At 41.7% G+C, this 26361-nt stretch overlaps 1 protein-coding gene and 1 long non-coding RNA gene across 3 annotated transcripts in view; one reads left to right on the top strand and one right to left on the bottom strand.

Annotated features, from left to right (window-relative positions):
- The first annotated feature begins 1538 nt into the window (after positions 1-1538).
- Positions 1539-26361, top strand: BUD13 (BUD13 homolog). The gene is made up of 10 exons (XM_024255926.3): positions 1539-1681; positions 4291-4384; positions 9068-9152; positions 11312-12061; positions 13662-13879; positions 15427-15532; positions 16204-16342; positions 16661-16845; positions 17398-17479; positions 25976-26361. The coding sequence occupies exons 1-10, from the start codon at positions 1539-1541 to the stop codon at positions 26067-26069; spliced, it is 1896 nt and encodes a 631-aa protein (XP_024111694.1). The 3' UTR covers positions 26070-26361.
- The window catches only part of LOC129048785 (uncharacterized), a 34146-nt gene continuing 16663 nt past the window's right edge, over positions 8879-26361 (bottom strand). For both annotated transcript variants that reach the window (XR_008511408.1, XR_008511407.1), the window contains one exon: positions 8879-9264. This is a non-coding gene — a long non-coding RNA (uncharacterized LOC129048785). The remainder of the gene's footprint in view (positions 9265-26361) is intronic.

Raw genomic sequence — 26361 nt, 5'->3', positions numbered from 1 at the left:
AGTATAGCCCTGTCTGCTTGACTAATACATTAAAACAGTGATCTTTTTGACTCCTGGTCCCAGAAACTATTGTCTGCACTTTTGTGTAGTTGTGTATAGCATCCTGCAAATTCTGTCAGAAGTCTGTGATTTCAGTAACACTAAAACTTCTCTCTCAAATGGTACAATTTTTCAGTTTTAAGACAAGTTCTGGGGATCTAGTGTACAACATGTTGACTGTAGCTAATAATTCTGTATTGTTTACTTGAAGTTTGCTAAGACAAATTTGCTTAAGTGCCCCCCACCGAACTAGTACATAAATAAGTCTAGTGAAGGATGTTTTAATTAATTTGATTTTGGTAATCATTACACAATGTATAATTATATCCAGTCATCACATTGTACACCTTGAATATATATAATTTTTTGTCAGATAATAAAGCTGGGAAGAAAACGATAAAACTGACAATCTAACATATATGATGAGGTAAAAAGATCTGGTATTTCAAGAAATTTGGATGACCTCTTGCACCCCACTTTGCTAGCCTCTACTCCCAAGAGTCATGTTCTGGCTATGTGAAGTTGAGCAACTTCCTTAATCTTGCCACGCTTCAGTTCTTATCTGTAAAATATGATAATGAAACGATTTGAGAATTGTGAGGGTTAAATGAGATAATTCAGGTAAAGCTCTAAACCCCCTGCAAAGAATAAAGTCTCTTCTTTCCCCCCAAAACTTGAGTGTTAGAATTCATTCTCTCTGCTTTCTCTCTTTTGCTATGCTAAGAAATGATCCAGGTTCTTCTCATTGGCAAGATTGTTTTACAGTTTCCTTCAAGAGATAACTGGGGGCTACTTGTAATAGAACACTAGAAGAGTTACACAGGTCTTAGAAACTACGTTTTTCATAGTAATTATGTTGGTTTGCACTTCCTGGCTTCCTTTCTTGGACGGTAGGTACCTGGAAGCCTAGTGGAGCAGATTCCCCCCACTTAAGATACTTATAAAAATAACGAACATAGTTCCGATGACCATGTGCCCAACACCGCTCTGCGCACTTCACACAGTAGTATCATCTCAGCCTGTGACCATTCCGAGTTAGGTGCCGGGATTCTCCCCGTTTTGTGATAACTTGCCCGAGGTCGTACAGCTAGCCAGCTATGGAACCAGTATTCAAACTCGGCTACGCTGCAGCCCGTGGCCCTCCACTTTCTTGCTCGTGCTCTGGAGTTTAGGCGGCTGCTGGGGGCGGGGTCCTTGGGGTCAGGTTGTGGCCTCATAGAACAGCGCTTGCTGCGGTTGGATGGATGGATGGGTGGGTGGGTGAATGAAGAGAAGAAACCCAGTGGCGTCGTCCCAGGGCTGTGGAGGGCCCCGAAGGTGTGCACGTCCCTGGCTAGCCTGCGAGCGCGTCCCCGGTGGCTGCACCTGCCAGCCGCATGGTTCTTAGCACTCTCCGCCACTTCCGGCCGTGGCCCCACCCCCTCGGCTGGCTGGCGTCAGTTACGCGTTGAGGAATTTTGTCCCCAGCGCCGACCCGTCTTTCTGCCCTCGCCGCTGCCATGGCGGCAGCTCCGCCGCTTTCCAAGGCCGAGTATCTGAAGCGTTACTTGTCCGGGGCAGATGCCGGCGTCGACCGGGGATCTGAGTCCGGTCGCAAGCGTCGCAAAAAGCGGCCGAAGCCTGGCGGGGCCGGCGGCAAGGGGTGAGTTGGTACCGGCCGGGGCGGGGCCTGCGACGGCTCGCCACCCCTTCCCAACTCCGCCCTCGGCCGCCCGGCGGTTCCTTCCCTCTTGGCGGGTCTCTTGCCTTCTCCGCCAACCCCTGCTCATGCCCGGGGCCCCACTCACATCGCTTGAGGCCCCCCGCCTTGCCTCTGCCGCCCCGCTTACATCTCGAGCCTCTGAGCAGTGGCGTCAGTGCATTAAAGCCGGGGTGTAACTTTGATTACTCTTTTCCCGCCTTGGTAGACTTCCGTCCTCTCCCATAGAGAATGAATATTGTTCTTCGAGAATAATGGAGCGGATTCAAAGCCTCTGTGTTTGGATCTTTAGGGCTCGGTACCTGCCTGTGCGGATTCCCAGATCCCAAGGACTTGGTTCTGAATTAGAGACCTTTGATCACCTCCTGTTACTCTTAGTAATAGTCCTACTAACGAGAGAAGCTAACATTTATATAGTTATACTTTTCTTGCCAGGCACCATTATAAGAAATTTAAACATATATAAGTTTATTTAAGCCTCACAACACTACCATGAAGTGGGTATTGTTTTCATATGGGACAACTTTGTGAGCCAGTGTACTGGGCCCCACCAAATCGTTTTCCACCCAGAACCACAGAATGTGACATTTAGAAATAGGGTCTTTGGAGATGTAATCAGTTAAGATGAGGTCATACTTGGTTAAGGTGGGTGCCAAATCCAAGATGACTGTTTTCCTTTTAAAAAGAGGGAAGTATGGATACAGACACAGCAACAAAAGAAAAACGACCATGTCTAGATGAAGGCTGAGATTGGATTGGATTTATGTTGCCAAAAGCCAAGGTATGCCTGGGGATACCAGAAGCTGGGAGAGGCAAGGAAAGATTCTCTGCTAGAGACTTTCCAGGGAGGATGGCCTTGCAGACACCTGGATTTCAGGTTGCTAACTTCCAGAACTGTGAGAGAGTTTCTCTTGTTTTATGCCACGCAATTTGTGGTACTTTGTTACAGTAACCCTAAGGCACTAAGATACCCAGTGAAGTCACATTGTTCTAAAGAACTAGTCCATGTTCTTTTCTGGTTTGGTGCTTGCGTTATTATTGTCTTCGTCTTTCTGCTTCGCTGACTTGTGTGGATCCTTTGGAGGCAGTGCCATGTGATGAAAGTGGCTTGAGTGTTGGAGCAGCACTGGTCAGAGTTTGAATCCTAGCTGTGCCACTTTATAGGCTGTGTACCCTTGGGCAAGGTGTTTCATCTCACTGAGCTGCAGTTTCCCTTGTCTTTAAAATGAGAATAATACTGAATAATAATGGTTTTATTAAGTGGTGGTTGTGATTAGAGGGATTGCATTAAGTGACCCTGGCTTTTTTAATAACTTCACATCATGGCAGTCATTGTTATTATTTGGGCTCAACTATATAGTTTATCCATGTAACAAACATTTATTGAATATTTCGTATTCCAGTTACTGCAGGGTGTTGAGGATGCCTCTGTGAACAAAAAAAACATAGTCCCTGTTCTTGTGGAGCTTATAGTTTAATGGGAATACAGGCTTTAAGCAACTAACTACACAACTAATCGATATATTTTCTTTATGATAAATGCAATGAAAGTATTCCAAGAGTTTTTAACAAGGGTTCTTAGTCTTGAGTGAGTGTGGGATGGTGAGGGAATCGGGGGAAGCCGTCAAGAAAAGTTTGCCAAAGGAAGTTAAATTTGTGTTAGGACCTGAAGAATGAGGAAGAGTTTCCTGGAATGAGAAAGAGTTTCCTAGCACTTTGGGAGGCCAAGGCGGGTGGATTGCTTGCATCTAGGAGTTTGAGACCAGTCTGGGCAACATGGTGAAACCCTGTTTCTACAAAAAATACAAAAAAGTAGTCAGGTACAGTGGCACATGCCTGTAGTCCCAGCTACTTGGGAGACTGAGTAGGGAGAATAATTTAACCCCGGGAAGTCAAGGCTGCAGGGAGCCGTGATGGTGTCCCTGCAGTCCAGCCTGGGCAACAGTGTGAGACCCTGTCTCAAAAAAGAAAAAGACTGGGGCCAGTCATGGTGGCTCACGCCTATAATCCGAGCACTTTGGGAGGCCAAGGCGGGCGGATCACGAGGTCAGGAGATCGAGACCATCTTGGCTAACACGGTGAAACTCCATCTCTACTAAAAATACAAAAAATTAGCCGAGTGTGGTGGTGGGCGCCTGTAGTCCCAGCTACTTGGGAGGCTGAGGCAGGAGAATGGCGTGAACCCGGGAGGTGGAGCTTGCAGTGAGCCGAGATTGCACCACTGCACTCCAGCCTGGGCAACAGAGCGAGACTCCGTCTCAAAAAAAAAAAAAAAAGGAAAAAGATTGAAAAGAGTAGATCAGGCAGACGGAAGAAACTGTGTATGTGAAAACTGATGTGATAGGAACTTGGCTTCTTTCTAAGCACCAAAGAATGACCAGGGAGGTGTTCAACCAAGGAAGTAGCAGTAGGAGATGAAGTTGACCTTGTAGACAAAGACTGGACCATGCAGGATCCTGTAGGATTGTGAACTTTATTTTAAAACCAATAGATAAGTGTTTTTATGCTGGTATCCTAGAATGACTCTTTTTGATCTTCTTATTCTCATTTAGAATGCGGATTGTGGATGATGATGTGAGCTGGACAGCTATCTCCACAACCAAACTAGAAAAGGAGGAAGAGGAAGATGATGGAGATTTGCCTGTGGTATGTATCTTTGGGGCTGTCAGGATTTTGAAATGAAGCAAGCTTCTCAATTTCTTTTTTTGAGACGGAGTCTCGCTCTGTCACCCAAGCTGGAGTGCAATGGCATGATCTTGGCTCACTGCAGCCTCCGCCTCCCGGGTTCAGGTGATTCTCCTGCCTCAGCCTCCTGAGTAGCTGGGATTACAGGCACCCGCCATCATGCCTGGCTAATTTTTTTTTTTGTGTATTTTTGTAGAAACGGGGTTTCACCCTGTTGGCCAGGCTGGTCTTGAACTCCTGACCTCAGGTGATCCACCTGCCTTGGCCTCCCAAAGTGCTGGGATTACAGGCGTGAGCCATTGTGCCAGGCCAAGCTTCTCAAATTTATTTTTCCAGCTCAGGGTAGATTTGTAGGGGGGTTAGTTGAGAACAGAAAAGAGGTGACAGTTTCCAAAGAGCTGTTTAAAATAGTTTTCTTTGCTGATGCCTGTACACCAACTTCTGTCTTTATGGAGGGTCCATCAGCCTAGAAATGAGATGGATCACAGAGAGAGGACTTCTCGACATCAGTGATAGAGTAATGATGAGGCTTAGCTGTGGTTCATTTTGTTGGAATCTTCCTTAAAAACAATGCTGAGGTTCAGTTATAGGGAACTTTTTATTTGCTCCTTTTTTTCATTGATTTAACTAAGCTTTCAAATTGTATATTCTTGCCTAAGTACTGGAGATATGTAGATTAATAGAACATAGCTGTATTTTAGAGTTTATACCCTAGAATGAAAAACTGAATTTCAAATAAATTTCAACAGTATGGTAAATGTTGGGGATGTTTCACATATGTACCAAGTACCATTAGAGCCTGGGAAGGTAGCATACTTTGTTCTGTTGAGAGATATCCTGAAAGATGTAAATATCGAGTTTTGAAGGGTAAGTAAGAGCCAGGTGGACAAAATCGTAGGCAAATGACCTCCCAGTGGTTCATGAAACCATTGCTGAGAATTTCTGAGAAACAAAGTGGAAAGGAGAGCTGTTGATAGGCTGAATTCCACTAAAGGTGGTAAAGATGGATTCCAGATGAGTATTTAATATTAATTCCCAGCAAAATGCCTTTTTTTTTTTTGAGACGGAGTCTCACCGTGTTGCCCAGGCTTGAGTGCAGTGGTGCCATCTCGGCTCACTGCAAGCTCTGCCTCCTGGGTTCACACCATTCTGCTGCGTCAGCCTCCTGAGTAGCTTGGGACTACAGGCACCCACCACCATGCCCAGCTAATTTTTTTTTTTTTTTTGTATTTTTAGTAGAGACAGGGTTTCATCATGTTAGCCAGGATGGTCTTGATCTCCTGACCACGTGATCCACTCGCCTCGGCCTCCTGAAGGGCTGGGATTACATGTGTGAGCCACTGCACCCGGCCAATTCCCAGCAAAATTCTAAAATAGATTATTTAAAAGAGGGCTTGCTAGTAATTAGAAGGGAAATAGTGATCTTAGGGAGCCAATTTAGTTTTGGTCAGAAGAAATAAATATTAACAATGTTTGTTGTTATTTTTTAATTTTATAAAAGCAATGCATATTTATTACAGAATATTTGGGAATTAAAAAAAGTTTAAAGTTTTTAAAAGAATAACCACTTACATTGTTACCGTCCAAAGATAACTGCTAATATTTGGATGCATATCTCTTCAGGTTTTTCTCTTTAGAGATTATACACACTTGTATTTTATTTTTTTGAACATAATTGGGATCATACTGTACATATGGTTTTGGAGTCTACTCGTCTGCTAAATAATATGTTGTGGATACTTTGGTAAGACCTTAAAATATTCTTTGAGTGTATGATTTTTAATGGTTATGTAAATATAACTATTGTTCAATATATATATTTTATCTGTTCTATTACTGGATACATAGATTGTTTCCACTTATAAAATATCATACATCATTGTACATAAATCATTTGTAGAAATCAGTTTATTTCTTTATTTCCATAAAATGAAATGAATGGATCAAAGGGTATGGTTCTTTTTAATTATATTCCCATGTTGCTTTCCAAAGGTGCTACCAATTTACACTCCCCCTAGAGGTGATGAGAATGCCAGTTTGCCTACGTCGTCAGTATTAGAGCACTATTATTATTATTATTATTATTGTTATTATTATTTTTGAGACAGGGTCTTGCTCTGTTGCCCAGGCTGAAATACAGTGGTGTGATCATGCCCCATTGTAACCTCTACCTTCCAGGTGCAAGCAATCCTCCTACCTTAGCCCTGCAAGTAGCTGGTACCACAGGTGCGCACCTCCATGCCTGGCTAATTTTGTGTATTTTTTGTAGAGATGAGGTCTCTGTGTTGCCCAGTCTGGTCCTGACCTCCTGGGCTCAAGTGATCCTCCCGCCTAGGCCTCCTACAGTGTTGGGATTACAGGCGTTAGCCACATGCCCCGCCAATATTGAAGGATTATTAACAAAACAAAACCAATAGCAAACCTATGCCGATTTAGCAAGTGAGTAATGGTATCCAGTTTCTTTTTTTTTTTTTTTTTTTTTTTGACGGAGTCTCGCTCTGTTGCCCAGGCTGGAGTGCAGTGGTGCGATCTCGGCTCACTGCAAGCTCCGCCTCCCGGGTTCATGCCATTCTCCTGCCTCAGCCTCCCGAGTAGCTGGGACTACAGGCACCTGCCACCATGCCTGGCTAATTTTTTGTATTTTTAGTAGAGATGAGGTTTCACTGTGTTAGCCAGGATGATCTCAATCTCCTGACCTCATGATCTGCCTGCCTCGGCCTCCCAAAGTGCTGGGATTACAGACGTGAGCCACCGTGCCTGGCCCAGTTTCTTTGAACACTAGTGAAATGAATCATTTTTTATATGTTCATTAGGCTTATGTTGTGGGTGTATTTTATCATTTGCCTTTTCACTTAGTTCATAATCGTTTTTATTATTTATTTTTTGTTGAGACAGATTCTGACACTGTCACCAATGCTGGAGTGCAGTGGCTCAATCTTGGGTCACTGCAGCCTCTGCCTCTCAGGTTCAAGTGAACCTCCCACCTCAGCCTCCCAAATAGCTGGGATTGCAGGCACCTGCCATCATGCCCAGCTAATTTTTGTGTTTTTGGTAGAGACGGGGTTTTGCCGTGTTGCCCAGGCTGGTCATGAACTCCTGGGTTCAAGCAATCCACCCGCCTCAGCCTCCCAAAGTGCTGGGATTACAGGAATGAGCCACCGCACCTGGCCATTTTCTTTTATAATATTGTCTTGCTTTTATGATGGCCCAAAAACCTGAACAAAGGAGGCTTTAGTGCCACTGCTGTCTGCATTGGTTAAAACAGATCTTGATTACTGAATTCATTTTTGTAACTGCAAGATCACCACCACCACCAGTAATAATGGCAAAATGATTATGATGATTACGATAGCAGTGGCAGCACAGGAATAACTAATAGGTGTAATTTATTGAGCATTTATCATGTACCACGCGTGGCTAAACTTACGTGAATTATCTCATTCAATCCTTATAGCAATCCTTTGAATCCCACTTTTACAAATGAGGAAATTGAGGCTTAGAATAATTTACCAAAGGTTACACAAATGCTAAGTGGCAGAGCTGGGGTTTAGATCTTAATTTATCTTGCCCGAGACCTGTGCTTTTAACGCTCAGTGAGAGATCTCAAAACTGGGTTATATGAAGAATGATGGTAGGATTTTGGGAGAAGTAGAGGGCTATTATGACCTGGATTTAAATTCCAGTTCTGCCACTTGTAGCTTGTGACATTGAGAAAGTTACTTTACCTCTCTGAATCAGTTTGCTATTCAGTAGTGAGGAGCCTTTCTTTGCAGGGTTATTGTGAGAATCGAGTTAGATTATATGAGTAAACCACAAAACACAGTACCTTGCACATAGTTGCTACTTTGTAACTAGGATTTATTATGCCAGCAATCTTTGAAAGTTTGTCATGTGGAAAGGGGATCACTTTCCACATGAAGGAAAGTGCATCAGAGGTCAGAACTAGAATGAATTCAAAGAAGTTATAGGAAGGTAGATATGGGACCAGTAAAACTAAGAACTTTCTAACATTTTTGAAAAATGCAGTGGACTGTGTTGTAAGATAATGAGTCCCTTGTCAGGAAGGGATTGGGTGAGTGACCACTTATTAGGAATATTATAGAGAAGATTCTGATTTGTTCAGAAGTTTAGAAGATATGAAATGTGGTTTTAGCTCTTAAAGATTAATGATTCTGTGTACATCTCAGTGGCTCTTTTTGGTTGTATTCAAGAAAACCTATCACTGTGACTACCTACAACAAGAAAGGTTTCATAGAAACCTTGATTAGTGCTAGGCGTGATGGGGGGAGCCACCTATGTTTCACTGTTAATGTACAAGTAAAAGTGTAAAAGGAATTTAGTTGTTTACAAGTGGCTGTTGTGTACCTAGCAGGTTAATAGAAAGGTTTGTAATGAAAAAAATTAACCTTTGCAGGGAAATTGATTAATTAGAGAAGGATCTACAATTAAACCAATACAGTGACAGTCAGATGTTTATGGAGCAGACATAAGTGAAGACCCCCACTTACTTCTTCATGGCCATTTTGGATATGTGTGCGCCCTGGTGTTAGGAATCGGAATGGTTGTAACTTCAGGTTCTTGAGACAGTGCTTCTTGGCTGGATCCTGTGGATTTCCTAAGCATAGGAAATCTTTACTCTCACAGGTGGCAGAGTTTGTGGATGAGCGGCCGGAGGAGGTAAAGCAGATGGAGGCCTTTCGTTCCAGTGCCAAATGGAAGCTTCTGGGAGGTGAGTTCCAACAATAGATGCATCTAAATTTCCATTCGTAGGGGAGGTCTTTTTTCCTTTTCTGTACTTTTCTTTAGAGGAATGCATAGTTTGTTTTAGCATGTCATTGATCCTGAAAAATAAAGCAGGAAAAAGGAAGTTGTACTTCTTCAGAGGTAGTAAGACGTAGGAACTTAAAGACCAGATATTCCTCTTTCTCTTATATTTTGGCATTAGGGTTACTGAGGTCGGTGACTAATTTGGAGGCCTTTGAGCACCCATTCCTCTCAGAATAGGAGAGCACTTGGTGTATAGGCAAGACTTTGGGAGGAGTTTACAAGAAACAGGAACAAAATTTGGGGACTTTAGCTACCACTATCCTCTTCCACAATGAAGCAACTCATTTCTGGGGGGTCAAGGACCAGTGTTTTTTGTTCTGTTTGTGTTAGTAAATTTCTCTCTTCTTTCCTTAAATATTGGTGTTTTATAGTGCATTACCCTCCACTTGCCCACTTTAGACTCTTCCTAAGCTAATATTCATAATTTAACTCTCTTTAAAAAAATTTGAGTCCTTGAGAATTGGATAAAAAGCATTTGTTTGTCACATCTGTTTGAGCATAGACTAGTCTTATTTGCCGTGATATTGCCCTGTCTAGCACAAGGAGCTACCTTTAATAAATATTTGTAGAATTGTTTAATTGCTAGTAGGTATTTGATTCTTGTAGCCTAATCAGAATTCTTTTCCAAAGAGAATCTTTTGGTCTCCATATTTATTTGTCTAGGAAGGGACACACACACACACACACACACACACACACACACACACACACACTGCCTTTTCTTGTGTATCTGAATGTTTAGAAAGTCAGTCACACAGACACACACACAGTGCCTTTTCTTGTGTATCTGAATGTTTAGAAAGTCAGTCTCACACACACACACACACTCACTCACTCCTTTTCTTCTGCCTTGCTTTCACTCCCCCATCCCAATTTGTTACTGGAAGTACGCTTACCAATCTCTGACCCTTGCTTCCTTCAGATTTACTGTTAGGCCCCCCACAGACATTATACTTTTCTCTGTGGAGTGGATTCCAATCAGATAGGCCTGTTCCCCAAAGTAAAGGAGCTGACTTGGTTTAATTCATCCATTTAACAAGTATTCATCAGTTCCTACCCAGCTTTTATTTGTATTTGGGCTGTGGAGCTCAATGACAAGAAATAGAGGTAGAGGAAGAACTGGATTTTGAAACCGTTCCAGTTGCTATAGATATTTCATTCTGTGGTACCTTTGAAAATGGAAGGTCTCAAACTGTGTATTTTAACTTTAAAGATGTACATATTTTAAAGATTGCACATGGACTCTGGAGTCAAATAGAGCTGGATTTAAATATTCCTCTACCACTTATTAGCAATATGACTTTGGCAAGTTAATCTTTCTGAGTATCAACTTCCTCATCTATAAAATGAAATGACAACATTTATGTCCTAGGCTTGTTGTGAGAATTGAATCAGGTAATCTCTAGGAAACATTGGCACACAGTAGGTGATTGGTAATTACTTGCTCCTTTCTTTTTTATGGTGATTTTTCCCCTCTCTAAGAAAGAGCACAGTGAAAGGGATTAAATAGTTAACAGCATTTTATTTTGATATTCACCGTTTTAGTTAATTTACCTTTTGAAAGAAGAGTGAGTACAAACTATAAAGTATCTAGGCAAAATATCAGTAGGAGCCACTAGCTGGGAACTCTGCACAAATGAGGTTTTAGAAAGAACATTGGACTGGGAGTTAGAAGACTTGGATTCTAGCCCATGTCTTCATCTTAGGAGCTGTGATCTTAGGTAAGAAATCGCTCAGCTCCTCAGCTGAAAACAGAGGCTCTGGCCTCTGTTTTCATGCTGTAATACAAGGGTACCTGCCCTGCTTACCTTAAAGGGTATAATATGAAAAATGTGCTGAAAATGCTTTGCAAATTTATGACTTGGTAGGCGGAGGGGTTATTCTTAAGATACTCATGAGTGGTGGTTTGCTGCCCCTAAGCAAGAAAACTGTGCAGGCCTTTTGGGCTTTCTGAGCAGTTCTGAGGTCCGTGCTGCTGGAGCATCTTTTGAAACTGGGTGTGGGGGTGGACAGAGGGACAGAGCATTTGTGGGAATCTGACTCTTTGTTATTCGTGTTTAGGCCACAATGAAGACCTACCCTCAAACAGACATTTTCGTCACGATATCCCGGATCCATCTCCTAGGAGAGTCCGTCATGGTACCCCGGATCCATCTCCTAGGAGAGTCCGTCATGATACCCTGGATCCATCTCCTAGGAGGGCCCGTCATGACACCCCGGATTCATCTCCTAGGAGGGCCCGTCATGACACCCCAGATCCTTCTCCCCTCAGAGGGGCTTGTCATGACTCAGACACATCTCCTCCCAGGAGGATCCGTCATGACTCCTCAGACACTTCACCCCCAAGGAGGGCCCGTCATGATTCTCCAGATCCTTCTCCCCCAAGGAGGCCTCAGCATAATTCTTCAGGTGCATCTCCTAGGAGAGTCCGTCATGATTCACCAGATCCCTCTCCTCCTAGGCGAGCCCGTCATGATTCCTCAGATATCTCTTCCCCCAGAAGAGTCCATAACAACTCCCCTGACACATCTAGGAGGACTCTTGGCTCTTCAGACACACAGCAACTCAGAAGAGCCCGTCATGACTCCCCTGATTTGGCTCCTAATGTCACTCATTCCCTGCCTAGAACCAAAAGTGGTAAAGCCCCAGAAAGAGCCTCTAGCAAGACTTCTCCACATTGGAAGGAGTCAGGAGCCTCCCATTCGTCACTCCCAAAGAACAGCAAATATGAGTATGACCCTGACATCTCTCCTCCACGAAAAAAGCAAGCAAAATCTCATTTTGGAGACAAGAAGCAGCTTGATTCCAAAGGTGAGCATATGACTGTCCATGAGAGGGATGTATGTATCCCTGGGAGCTTTCTTTTGGCCCTTTACTTGATTTATTAGGTATAAGAATGGAATTTCTTTGGGAAAGTTTTGAAAAGTGAGAGCCTGGGTTTGGGAGGGTTAAACAATTATGGTGGCAGGGAGGAAGGTTTTCATATATCTTTTTATGTACTCGCTCCACCCCATATAAAAGTACAATTTATTTGTTGCAGAATCTTTGGAATGTACAGAAATATATAAAGATAAAATGTGACACAAAATTCTGTCATTCAGAGGCAATTATTTTTAGTGTTGTAGCCAGGGTCATCTTAGTCTTTTTTGGTTTGCATTTTTTTATATAGTTGAGCTCTGGCTATGTAGAACATTTGTATTGCATGTGCAATCTTGCCTGCTCTCCTTTCTTAACATAGTCTTCCTCAGGCCATAAAAACATCCTTATGTTAATATAATTTTTAATAGTGTTTCATTACATAAATTTAACCATTTTCCTAATAATGAATGTTTTTGGTTATTTCTAAGTTTTTTCTTCTATAATTCTGTAATGAACATCCTTGTACATAAACTGTTGTCCCCATTTTGGATTATTTCCTTATCTACTTCTAGATAGATTTCCTGGAAATTCAACTACTTCTATATAGGTTTCCTAGAAAGCTGAGAAGTTGATGTACTGGGTCAGAAGATGTGGGCGTTTTAAAGACTGTTGATACATATTGCAGAATGCTCTTTGGGAGGTGACTTGTGATGCTTATACAGTCGCTAGAACTTAGGCCTGTGCAGTGAAATTTTTTACTGCCTCTTTTGTTCCTAGGAACTATTTTAATTTTAAAATTAAAGTACTTTGTTATCCTTTAGTCCAAGGATATCAGAATATATTCTAGGTATTTCTGACTTTTGCCGCACTATGGAGAGCTGACTACAAGTTATTTTGTCTTTCCATGGGTGAGGTTACTGACATAGAGGAGTGTGTGGAGATCTTACACCCCAGTTACAGTCAGTGGTCACTTGGGAATAGAATGCCATATTCTACCTGTTGGTCTTAAAAGTTGTTTCTGACTTTGTTCTTCTCCTGTGCCATCCATACTTATGTTTAGGTTAATGATAATTCTTTATAGGAAAACTAAATAAATATTGTACATTAGCTTGGTAAGTTATTTTTTTAGATTCTTCCAAGGGGATTAAAGAACTCTTTGGCCAGGCATGGTGGCTCAAGCCTGTAATCCCAGCACTTTAGAGGCCAAGGCGGGCAGATCACCTCAGGTCAGGAGTTCAAGACCAGCCTGGCCAACATGGCGAAACCCCCATCTCTACTAAAAACACAGAAATTAGCTGGGTGTGGTGGCGGACACCTGTAATTCCAGCTACTTGGGAGGCTGAGGCACAATAATTGCTTAAACCCAGGAGGCGGAGGCTGCAGTGAGCTGGGATCATGCCACTGCACTCCAGCCTGAGACTCTGTCTCAAAAAAAAAAATAATAATAAGGAATTCTTTAATTTCTAGGTTCTTTTCCCAGCCTTAGGAGATTTCATGTAAGTTCTTCACCTAGGGGACATCAGAGTCACACAGATTCTTTGCTCCTATCCAGGTGACTGCCAGAAAGCAGCTGATTCAGACCTTTCTTCTCCACGGCATAAACAAAGTCCAGGGCACCAGGATTCTGATTCAGATCTGTCACCTCCACGGAATAGACCTAGACACCGGAGCTCTGATTCTGACCTGTCTCCACCAAGGAGGAGACAGAGGACCAAATCTTCTGATTCTGACCTGTCCCCGCCTCGAAGGAGTCAGCCTCCTGGAAAGAAGGTCAGGATTTTTAGGAGCCATGTCCTTCTTTTTGTGTGACTCTTCTCTCTCAGCTTTATATATGTCCCAGAGAATCAAGCCAAGAAGAAGGATGTAGCTCTTAGAAGTGTAGTAAATCTTAGTTAAAAGGACCTTTGGAGGTCTTTCTTTCTGAAGGCAAACTGGCTATAACCCATCCCAGATGGACTTATAGATACCAGATTTCCCAAGTAGCTTCTGCGTTTATAGCCTCTTAATTCTACAATCTCATTTTAACAGGTCTAGAAAAACTTCCTATTTTCTTAAGAATAAACTGAGGGCTGTAATTTGCAGAGTGAAGTTTGGAGCACAAGCATTGTGTCAAACGGAGCACATACTGAAATTCTCCTTCTGCCACTTACTGTCTGTGAGATTTGGGCAAGATGCTTAATATCTCTAAACCTCAGTTTCTTTGTCTGTAAATTGTGGATAATAGTAGTACCTACTGTGTAAGCTTGTTATGATAATTAAGCCAGTGTAAGTAAAACTCTTAGCACAGTGTCTGGGACAAAGTAAGCATCTAGTGTTGGTGATTTACTAGTATAAATTGAACTATAGGTCTCTGTATCCAGAGCTTAAGAAGAGGCACTTAAAATATGAAACCACTTTTAGAAATCATGTTGTCTGAGAAGTCAGTGTTTTGTTTTGAATTCATGATAACGCTTGATGAATTAGCCAAAAAACCCATATGAACCTTGAGTAATTATATTGTAAAGAACATTGGTAGTAGTAAAGGAATCTTATTTGTGAGTGGTTAAGAAACAGAATGATAGAGCCTGTGATGTGCATTTTTCTCCCCAGTGCAGACTTGTCAGGTAAATCTTGTCTGTAGAAGACTCTGAGAAGACTGGTCCTGGCAGGGTAGACCAGCCTGTTCTTTACCCAGGGAGTGAGATTCTTCTTTTTTAGGGAAAAAAGAGGTCTCTGTTTCAGCTGGACCCCTTGACATTTTATATATCCATTTAGTTCGTGGACAACTTAATGTTAGTCCCATTTAGTTGCTTAAGGATATCAGGATATACTGTGTGCTTCATTTGTGGGCTGATTTGCTATCTTGATACTAAGTGGAAATTAGCAAAAAGTTTTCATTTGTTAGATCTTCTGTTATTACCCTGAAATATATCCACAATTTAAGGATCTTAGGTTTGCTTGAGTTTGTACTGTAAATGGAATATTTTATCAGTATGGGTCTCTAATGGAAGGCTTAGTGCTTTATGCTGGTTTCTGATCAGATGACCTGAGATAATCTTCATGTGTGCAGTTTATATACTGAAAAGTCAGAAATACAAATGCGTAGCCCTCCCTTTAATATATTGTTAGTGTTTCTGCTTACTCTTAAACTTGATGGTTTTGATGATGGTTTTCTTTTATAGTTTTTGAATCCTATGGTAATTATTGAGAATATAAAGCTAGAGTTTTAGGTTTAATTATTGCTGGTCATCAGACACAAATGCAACTAACTGTGTACCCATGGAGCCTACTGCCACATCATCTCATTAATGTTGGATGCTCCCTTTTCCATTGCATAGGCTGCACACATGTATTCTGGGGCTAAAACTGGGTTGGTGTTAACTGACATACAGCGAGAACAGCAGGAGCTCAAGAAACAGGATCAAGAAACCATGGCATTTGAAGGTAAAAATATGAAAGTGCAGAGACCAATTTAGGCTCATACTGTTTTTTTTTTTTTTTTAATTTAGCTTATTGTACCTGATATTTTGAACTTTTAATTGCTATCAAATTTCAGCTCTGGTTTTATGCATTGTTGTAATTTCTCAGTGAATCCCAGTGTTTCTTTCCTTCTTGAAAAAATGCCATTTCACCCAGGCGCGGTGGCTCATGCTTGTAATCAATCCCAGCACTTTGGTAGGCCGAGGCGGGTGGATCAGCTGTGGTCTGTAGTTCGAGACCAGCCTGGCTAACATGATGAAACCCCGTCTCTACTAAAAATACAAAAAAAAAGCTAGCCAGGCATGGTGTTGCATGCCTATAATCCCAGCTACTCAGGAGGCTGAGACAGGAGAATCGCTTGAACCTGGGAGGCAGAGGTTGCAGTGAGCCAAGATCACACCACTGCACTCCAGCCTGGGCAACACAGCAAGACTCCATCTCAAAAAAAAAAAAAAAAAAGGAAAATGCCATTTCTTGGGCCCAGTGCCAATATGCACCTAGATGTTGGTAGGAACTACGTTGGTCTGGCTGCAGAAGTTCTTACCTAGCATTAGAATCCCAGGCGGTTGATTTGATCTCTTAGAGTGTTATTTCTGATTTTGATCCTGATATTTGAGTATAATTTTCCCTTGCAGCTGAATTTCAATATGCTGAAACCGTATTTCGAGATAAGTCTGGTCGTAAGAGGAATTTGAAACTCGAACGTTTAGAGCAAAGGAGGAAAGCAGAAAAGGACTCAGAGAGAGATGAACTGTATGCCCAGTGGGGAAAAGGGTAAGGGAACCACTGAAAGGGTAAACAAGATGGTGGTGACTGGAACAAGTCATTTCTCTGCTCTTCTGATCACTCACTTTCTTATTATGCCTTCAGAGCTGTTATCAGTAATGGGAAATTTGGTGTGCTGAATCTTCTTCCTAGGATATTGATATATTCCACACTTCCAGTGGGTATTCTGGGAATTTTGCCCTGCTCAGTATTTCCCCTAGGGTACTAGAAAGAGGAGATTCTCCAAACTTAGCAGTATGGTCCATCGCGTGTAGAATTGGAAATGTCATACAGGATAGCAAACACTCTTGGTTCTTTTTTGCCCAGGCTTGCCCAGAGTCGGCAACAGCAGCAAAATGTGGAGGATGCAATGAAAGAGATGCAAAAGCCTCTGGCCCGCTATATTGATGACGAAGATCTGGATAGGATGCTAAGAGAACAGGAAAGAGAGGGGGACCCCATGGCCAACTTCATCAAGAAGAATAAGGCCAAGGAGAACAAGAATAAAAAAGGTGGGACTTCTGGGAATCATCAGCTGGAGGTGACTTGTGAAGAGAGAATCATTAGGATGCTGATACATAGCTATATGCAAGGAAGGATTTCCCAAATGATTTAAATTCATTGTATTTGTGAGTTTAGATTCAACTCAATTGGTCTTTCTGTATAAAAATTTTTCCGGGCCACGCGTGGTGGCTCATGCTTGTAATCCCAGCACTTTGGGAGGCCGAGGTGGGTGGATCACCTGAGAGTTCGAGACCAGCCTGGCCAACATGGTGAAACCCCATCTCTACTAAAAATACAAAAAAAAAAATAGCCAGGCATGGTGGCGCACGCCTGTAATCCCAGCTAGTTGGGAGGCTAAGGCACGAGAATTGCTTGAATCCAGGAGGCAGAAGTTGCAGTGAGCCGAGATCGTGCCACTGCACTCCAGCCTGGGCAACAGAGTGAGACTCTACTAAAAAAAAAAAAAAAAGGAAAAAAGAAAAGAAAATTCCACATTGCTATCCAGCTCTGAATTAAATTATGTCATTAACTGAATACTTTTTTCTTACTCCTCTCATTAGTGAGACCTCGCTACAGTGGTCCAGCACCTCCTCCCAACAGATTTAATATCTGGCCTGGATATCGCTGGGATGGAGTGGACAGGTAAGCCTGGATATTTCTTACATTTTTATTTTCTCTTCTACCTGACTGTAACCTTGCCTAACCACTCGTAAGTTGCTCCACACTTTATTTCATTCTCTGCTTTAATCACAAGGTGAAAAATATGCACTTGGCTTGCTTCTATTTCTGAGGTCCACAAATCCTATTTCTCATGCTTGGAACACTCCTCCTTCTGTTTCCTTTTCACAATACTTTTTAAAGCTCTGGACAAACACCTCAGGTGGTTCAGATAAGACACCCTTCGTTTTGGACATTGGTTACTTTTAATGATATTTTCTAAGGTTTAGAGGGGTTGAGTGATGAGTTGTAGTCTGGAGCCTTCTTTGTGATATATCTTTAAAATGTAGCCTCTGAATCTTTATTCACTTTATGGTCTTAGGAGGCAGTCACTTTTAATGTCTTACAGTCCTCTACCACCTCGTCTGTCTACCTACCAACATCTGTACCCACGTACTCTAACTTCCTGTTATGATGGATGAATATTTGCTTCCATCCAAAGTCAGTTTGTGTACTCACATATTAGATCCTATCTCCTCTTGCCTACTGAAGGACATTGTTTTAGTATCTAGCACAATAATTCTTAAACTTTTTAATCTCAGGACCCTTTTACGCTCTTTTTTTTTTTTTTTTTTTGAGGTGGAGCCTCGCCCTGTCGCCCAGACTGGAGTGCAGTGGCGCAGTTTCGGCTCATTGCACCCTCTGCCTCCTGGGTTCAAGCGATTCTCCTGCCCCAGCCTCCCGAGTAGCTGGGATTACCGGCGCCTGCTGCCACGTCCAGCTAATAGTTGTATCTTTAATAGAGACGGGGTTTCACCATGTTGCCAGGCTGGTCTCGAACTCCTGACCTCAGGTGATCCGCCCACCTCAGTCTCCCAAAGTGCTGGTATTACAGGCTTACAGGATTACAGGTGAGCCACCATGTCCAACCACTCTTATTTTTTTTTAAGGCAGAGTCTTGCTGTGTTGCTCAGGCTGGAGTGCAGTGGTGCGATCTCCACTTCCCGGGTTCAAGCAATTCTCATGCTTCAGTGGCCTGAGTAACTGGGATTACAGGCATGTGTCACCATACCCAGCTAATTTTTGTATTTTTAGTAGAGACGAGGTTTTGCCACGTTGGTCAGGCTGGTCTTGAATTCCTGGGCTCATATGATTGTCTGCCTTCATTTCCCAAAGTGCTGGGGTTACAGGCTTGAGCCACTGTGCCTGGCCTACACTCTTAAAAATTGCTGATGACCTCAAAAAGCTTTTGTTGATGTGGATTATATATATTGATATTTACCATATTATAAATTAAAACTCAGACATTTAAAAAGTGTTTATTCATTCTAAAAAATAATAAACTAATTACGTTAACATAATTACTGTATATTTAAATGAAAAATAATTATATTTTCCAAGTGAAAAAACAGAAGGATGGCATTGATTTACATTTTTGCAAATCTCATTAATGTCTGACTTAATAGTAGATAACTTGACTCTGTATTTGTCTGTTGTGATTTGTTCAGTTGAAGTATAGGAAGAAAATTTAGCCTCACACATAGGTAGTTAGAAAGAGAAGGCATATTATATTTCTTAATGTTACACAAAAACTCAACAAGTGCTGGTTTCTTAAAGGTGAGCTATGTGGAGTCTGAAACCAGATCAAAGAACTTTCATTACTGTTATATTCATTTTTTTAATACTTTGAGTGGATCTTTTACCCATGCATGATTTTATAACATCATGCATTGGTCATTTGTAAAATATTGGTTTGCTGAGTTTTTCATACCTTCCAAATGTTGACATATTTACACTATACAATATCAGAAAATCACTTTTGTTAACATCACTTCCGGTCTTATCACAAAACTCTTTAAATAATGGAAAGTTAGAGTTCACAGTTTTTCAGAATTCTAATTTACACTTGAAAGTTTAAATGTTATCACTGGCATTTCCATTGCTTGAGCTGTTTCCATTTAATAGCTTAATTTCTCTGCTGAGATTTCCCATCTGTTCATTATGAGATATTTTCCTCTTCTTGAAAATATTTATGATATGTAATTGGTGCTTTGAAGTCCTTCCTGTCTGCTAATTGCAACATTGGATTCACCACAGGATTGGTTTCTATATTGGCAGCTTTTTCTTCAGTGTGTATTACATTTTCCTGTTTGTTTACCTGTCTGGTAATTTTTAAAAATTGTTACTAGACATCATGAATGATACACTGTAGAGACTTTGAGTTCTGTTACACTGTATTGTCAGTTGTTTTCCTTCAGGTAAAGCTCACTTTGTACAATAGCTTTTTATAGATTCCATCAGAGTTTGTACCTAGAGGGTCTTCCATCTTTGCATACAGTTTAATTTCTTACTTTCCAATCTAGATGCTTTTTGTTTCTTTTTCCTGCCCCGTTGCATTAGCTAGCACTTCAGTGCAGATGTTGAATAGAAGTAGTGAGAGCAGACATCTTTGCTTTGTTCCTAATCTCAGGAAGAAAACATTTAGTTTTTACAACACATTTAGTAAATGTGTTGTAAGCTGTAGGTTTTTTGTAGATACCCTTTATGGAGTTAAAGTTCCCTTCTATTCCTGTTTTGCTGAGAGTTTTGTTTTCAGGAATGTATGTTGGATTTTGTTCAAAATATTTTCTAATTATCCTTTTGGTTTATTCTTTGCTCCATGGGTTATTTAGGAGTGCATTAATTCCAAATATTTGGACTTTTCTAGATATCTTACTGCTATTTACTTATAATTTAATTCCATTTTGGTCAGATAATATACTGTAATATTTTGATCTTTTGAAATTTGTTGGCCAGGCACGGTGGCTCATGCCTGTAATCCCAACACTTTGGGAGCCCAAGGCAGATGGATTGTTTGAGCCTAGGAGTTTGAGACCAGCCTGGGCAACATGGCAAAACTCTGTCTCTACAAAAAAATACAAAAATTAGTCGGGCATGGTGTCACACGCCTATAGTCCCAGCTACTGTGGAGGCTGAGGTGGGAGGATCACTGAGCCCAGGGAGGTCGAGGCTGCAATGCACTGTGATTGCACCACTGCACTCCAGCCTGGATGACAGAGTGAGACCCTGTATCAAAAAACAATAATAAAAATGAAATTTGTTAAGATGTGTTTTATGGCCCAGTGTATAGTCTATCTTCTGAATGTTTCATTTGCATTTGAAGAGAACGTATATTCTGTAGCTATATAAGGTAGTGTTTTATAAATGTCAGTGAGGTCAAGGTGTTTAGATATTAGATCGCCTGTATTCTGGGTTTTTTGTGTTTGTATTTTTCTATCAGTTACTATCAACTGTGGATTTTTTGTTTTAGCTGGTTTATTTTGTTTTTCAACTCTAAAATTTCCATTTAATAGCTTACATTTCTCTGCTGAGATTTCCCATCTGTTCATTATGAGACATTTTCCTCTTCTTGAAAATATTTATGATATGTAATTAGTGCTTTGAAGTCCTGTCTGCTAATGGCAACATTGGATTCACCACAGGATTGGTTTCTATTGACAGCTTTTTCTTCAGTGTGTATTACATTTTCCTGTTTATTTACCTGTCTGGTCACTTTTTAAAATTGTTACTAGATATCATGAATGATACACTGTAGAGACGTTGAGTTCTGTTACACTGTGTTCCTCTTAAGTGTATTGGTTTTTATTCTAGCAGGTAGTTAACATAGCTGAACTCCAAACTGTCTCCTTTGCAGTGGACCGCCACTACAATCTTTGCTCAGTTCTTTTAGTTTCTAGCTGCCATTTTTTAAATTGGCCTGATGGTATTTTCTCTGCACACGTGTCATTTAACAGTTAGCCAAGGATTTGACTAGGGTTTGTATGTAGATTTTGAGGTTCATCTCTTTTGTAGTTCCTTCTCTTCCAAGATTTCCCCCCTAATTTCCTAGCTGTTCTGCCCACTTTGCACTAATTCCTCAAGCCAGTAAGCCTGTGGCTTTCTGCCTTCATGAGCCGTGCTGTTTGGGAAGTTGCCCTCCAGCAAATCTCTTTTCACATATAGACTTCATCCAGTTCATACTTACTTTTGGTCACTCTTCCATACCTTCAAATACCTATATTTTTTTGTTTTGTCTAGGTTTTATAGTTGCTAATTGAGGATAGGTTAGTCTGTTCGGGTTACTCTGTAATGTCTAGAATCTATCTCCTCACCTTATATGGGCCTAAGGCATTGTCTTCTGTCCCTCGGGGTGCCGTCAAAATCCAACAGCCAGGTGTGGTGGCATGTGTCTGTAGTACCAGCTACTTGGGAGGCTGAGGCAGGAAGATCGCTTGAACCCAGGAGTTTAAGTCCAGGCTAGGCAACATAGTGAGACCCCAACTCCAGAGTAAAAAAATTTAAGGCTCTTCTTTCTGATATTGGCAGATATCTATAAGATGACTGTAGTTCCTCATCTTGGCAGATATCTTTAGGGTAGCTGTGGTTACAGGCTAGCTTACTAGTTCCATTTGCAGTTCAGTGTATGTAGGCTTTTTGGTAGAAGGAGGATTTTTCAGAATACTCATTTGCCATACATACAGCCAGAAGTAGATCTTTATATGGCACAACCCTACAGATGTTCCCTGCTACTGAGTTTTTGTTTTTTGTTTTTTAATTTTTGGACCCAAAACTTAGAATTCTCCCTGACCTAGTTTTTTTTTACTAGTATTTAATTTGTCTTCATCTTTCTCAGTTGCTTTTTTCCACTTCTTGTTCTGATTTTATCCTAGATTTCTCCTCTTACTTCCCTTTGTCACCCTTGCTTTCTTTTTGTTATTCGTCTTTCATCATCTTTTCTAGTTTTGTCTCTTTTCGGCCTGCTGCAAGGGAATATTTCTGGAACAGATATATAGTATTTTACAGTTGGAAAAACCCATAAGATAATTACCCAGCCTCTCTTAATTAAAAGAGAAACTGGGCCGGGTGCGGTGGCTCATGCCTGTAATCTCAGCACTTTGGGAGGCCGAGGCGGGCGGATCACGAGGTCAGGAGATCAAGACCATCCTGGCTAACATGATGAACCCGTGAGCCGAGATCGCGCCACTGCACTCCAGCCTGGGCAACAGAGCGAGACTCTCTCAAAAAAAAAAACAAAAAAAAAAAGAGAAACTGAGGCCCAATAAATAAGCAGTTTGCCTAGAGTCATGCAATTTCCCTGAGAAAGCTGGAATTAGAACTCTGTGTTCCTGATTCTCTGGTCCAAAGCTCTTTCCGCTGTGAGTTCTCCTGCAATTTGTTTTCTGATTCTGCTTAGGATTTGGTGTTTGTTATTCATATGTCCTTTGTATTATCATATTAGTGTAACTCTCTTAAGACCTTATTTCCAAGGTAAAAAACAGTGGTTTCCTTGGTGCTTTGGAATACCATCCATGCTTCTAAGGTTGGAGAGGATGCCATTTATAATAAGCTTCCCTTCTTTTTTTTTTTTTTTTTTTTGAGATGGAATTTCGCTCTTGTTGCTCAGGCTGGAGTGCAAAATGGCATGATCTTGGCTCACTGGAACCTCCGCCTCCTGGGTTCAAGCGATTCTCCTGCCTCAGCCACCTGAGTAGCTGGGATTACAGGCGTGTGCACCACGCCCAGCTAATTTTTGTATTTTTAGTAGAGACAGGGTTTCACCATGTTGGCCAGGCTGGTCTCGAACTTCTCATCTCAGGTGATTCACCCGCCTTGGCCTCCCAAAGTGCTGGGATTACAGGCGTGAGCCACCATGTCCGGCAAAGCTTCCTTTCTTAAAGCCCTCTGTTACTCACTCCACTCATCCCTTAAGGGAAAGTCTTAGCATACATGTTATAAGTGTAAGCAGCTAGGTAGTAGGTACTAGGGATTCCATGATTAATGAGAGATAGCCCCTGAGCCCAGGAGCTCACTTTGAATCTAGAATAGAAGACAGACAGTTTCAACGCTGTTTGGTTAGTGTTACTATAGAAGATTTTCAAGATGTTTTGGGAGCACAAAGGAAGAGTAAGTTGAGCCTTAGGAGGATGTGATCAGGAAGTGCTTTCTAACGGATGAAACATGGGAGCTGAGTTTTAAGGGATGTTGGTAACCAGCCAAGATAAGAAGGAAAGGAAGGATATTAAAGGAAGAGGGTCCTATATGTGCAGAGTCATAGGGCTATGAGACACCATGGTGTTACCAGGTGGTGGGGGTCCCTAAGTAATTTGCTGTTGTTGGATAGCATAAAGCGTGAGATGAATGAGAGAAGTTGGCAGACCCTGATCACAGAAGGCCCTGGAAGCCTTTCTGAGGAGCTTGGTCTTCACCCTAGAGGTAAAGGGGAGACACGGAAGGATTAAAAACAGCTCTGCATTTTAGATAGACAAATCCATTATAGGAGTAATATGAAGGATTTGAAAGGTACAAGATTGGAAGTAGAACAGATACAAGGCTTTTGCAGTAGCTCAGGCTAAAGATAATGAGTGTCTGAACTACAACTTTCAGGCAGTGGTAGTAAGGATGGTTAGTAAGAGAATAGGAAGTGGGGATGTGGTCGGGGTGAGCTGGTGGGACCTGTTTGCTGATTTGGGGAAGAGGAAGGAGGAGTCATTGGATTTGGCAACAAGGAATGTCAGTGATGACCTGAAAGGGCTAGTTCCGTTGTGTAGTGAAACAGTGGCCAGGTTCTAATGTATTAAGGAGTGAATGAAAAGTGAGGAAACAAATAGCGAATACAGGCTCTTTAAGAAGTTTAGATAAGAAGACCAAGAGAATGCGTGGTAATTAAAGGGATTTGAGGTCCACTCACTGCTTCCTTGAAATTCACCCCTGTATTGTTTTTGTTTTCCATGACACCCTACTCCTGGTTCTTTTCTCTGATCATTCTTGGCCACCTTTGCAAACTCCTCTTCCTCTGTGCACCTCTTAAGTCTTTCCCAGGGCTCCATCCATAATTTTTAGCTGTTCTCACTCTATGTGCTCCCTCTGGCTAATTCTTACCTAGTCATGTTTTCAACTATGACCTATCTGTACATGATTTCCAAATCAGTATTTGCATCTTGGTCTGGTGTATTTAGCTGTTTGTTGGATTTCTCTATTGATTTAGACTTGAGAGATTTCAAATGCATTGTATTCAAAGCTGAACTCATCAGCTTCTACTGTAAGCCTGCTCCTACTCTTGTGCTCTCTAACTTGCTTCCTCCTTCTTTGTCCTTGTGTACCTAATCAGTTAGTCCTACTAATTAGTCTTACTAATTTTGCCTCCTGTGTCTTCTCTCTTCCGTCCCTCTTTATCATTGCCTTCATCATCTGTTGCCTGGACCACTGCAGTGATTTTCCTGCCCCAGATCCCCTCCAGAGTGATCTCTTTGAAATGCAGTTTAAGTTCTTGCTTTAAACCCATCCTTTCTGGATGAAATCTAAGCTTTTTACCATGGCCTACGCAGCTCATTATGCATTGGCCTCTGCCTACCTTTCCAACTTTGACTCATGGCTGTTCCCTTTGTCGTACTTCAAGTTCCAGCCATACCAGTTTGCCTTTGGTTTGCTGCACATACCAGGCCACTTCTTATTTCTGTGCCTTTGTTCTTGTTTCTCGTTCTGTTCTGAAATGACCTCCAGACCCTTCTGGCCCTTCCATCCCCAGTGCTGTAGTTAACACAAAGCCTTTACTGATCATTCTTGCCCAACCCTCATGTCACCTTTTTATCGTACCTCCCCCAAGCTGATTAAGATACCCATTCTGTTTCCATGATACCCCATGCGCATTTCTACCAGAGTTTATGCTGTTCTTTTAATTTATTTGTTTAAATGTCTCTCTCTTCCACTAGTCTGGGAGTTCATCAGGACAAGTGCTGTGTCATACTCATTTTCATGTAGTGTCTACCATGGTACCTAGTATATAATGAAAATTCAATAAATGTTTGTGTAATGAATGGATAAAATATAAGATGTGGACATCAGCTGAGAGAGAACCGGGGTTTTAGAGAGTGGCAAACATTTGAAATAGCTGTCAGAGTGGGGGAAGGGTCTGAACAAGGACTAAGAAAAGGATGAATGATATATTTTGTCCCTTTGATTCTGTTGCATATGCCTTAAATATTTTCTTTTCTTTTTTGTTTGTTTGTTTGTTTCTTTTTTTTTTTTTTTTTTTTGAGACAGAGTCTCACTCTGTCATCCAGGCTGGAGTGCAGTGGCACGATCTCCGCTCACTGCAACCTCCGCTGCCCAGGTTCAAGGGATTCTCCTGCCTCAGTCTCCTGAATAGCTGGATTACAGGCACCTGCCACTGCACCCAGCTAATTTTTGTATTTTTAGTAGAGACAGGGTTTTACCATATTGGGCAGGCTGGTCTTGAACGCCTGACCTCGTGATCCACCCGCCTCGGCCTCCCAAAGTGCTGGGATTACAGGCGTGAGCCACCGTGCCCGGCCATGCCTTAAGTATTTTCATATGACTCCTTACTTTCCCCCCTTTTCATTACATTGTGAACTCTTCCCTTTCTTTTGAAATAAATGCCCCTTTCAGGGTTCTGGCTGAATAGTATGTCTCTTTTGATTGCAGATCCAATGGATTTGAACAGAAGCGCTTTGCCAGGCTTGCCAGCAAGAAGGCAGTGGAAGAACTTGCCTACAAATGGAGTGTTGAGGATATGTAACTTTCCTGAGGCTGTGGGGGTGGCTGGGCTGTGGTAGTGGGCATAGGCAGCGAGATATCCAGTGGTAGCAGTTGTCTGTGCTAATAATTGGAGCCCACACAGACCAGCAACTTGTTGAATGCCAGTTTTGACCACAGAAGAATATTCGAGACCTGATGTTTGGACTGAGGTACAGCACCAGCTGTTGCTGGCTTTCAGAGGAAGCATTGATTTCTCATTGACCAGGGTTTGTTCTTGGTAGGGTTTTTCTTTTTCTTTTTTAAATAAACATGTATTTATTTTTTTAAAATTA

This window comes from Pongo abelii, chromosome 9 (genome assembly GCF_028885655.2).
Source record: "Pongo abelii isolate AG06213 chromosome 9, NHGRI_mPonAbe1-v2.0_pri, whole genome shotgun sequence".
NCBI classification, from domain to species: Eukaryota; Metazoa; Chordata; class Mammalia; order Primates; family Hominidae; genus Pongo; species Pongo abelii.
Note: the sequence above shows the minus strand (reverse complement) of the source record. Positions and strands in the feature narration are given on the sequence as shown.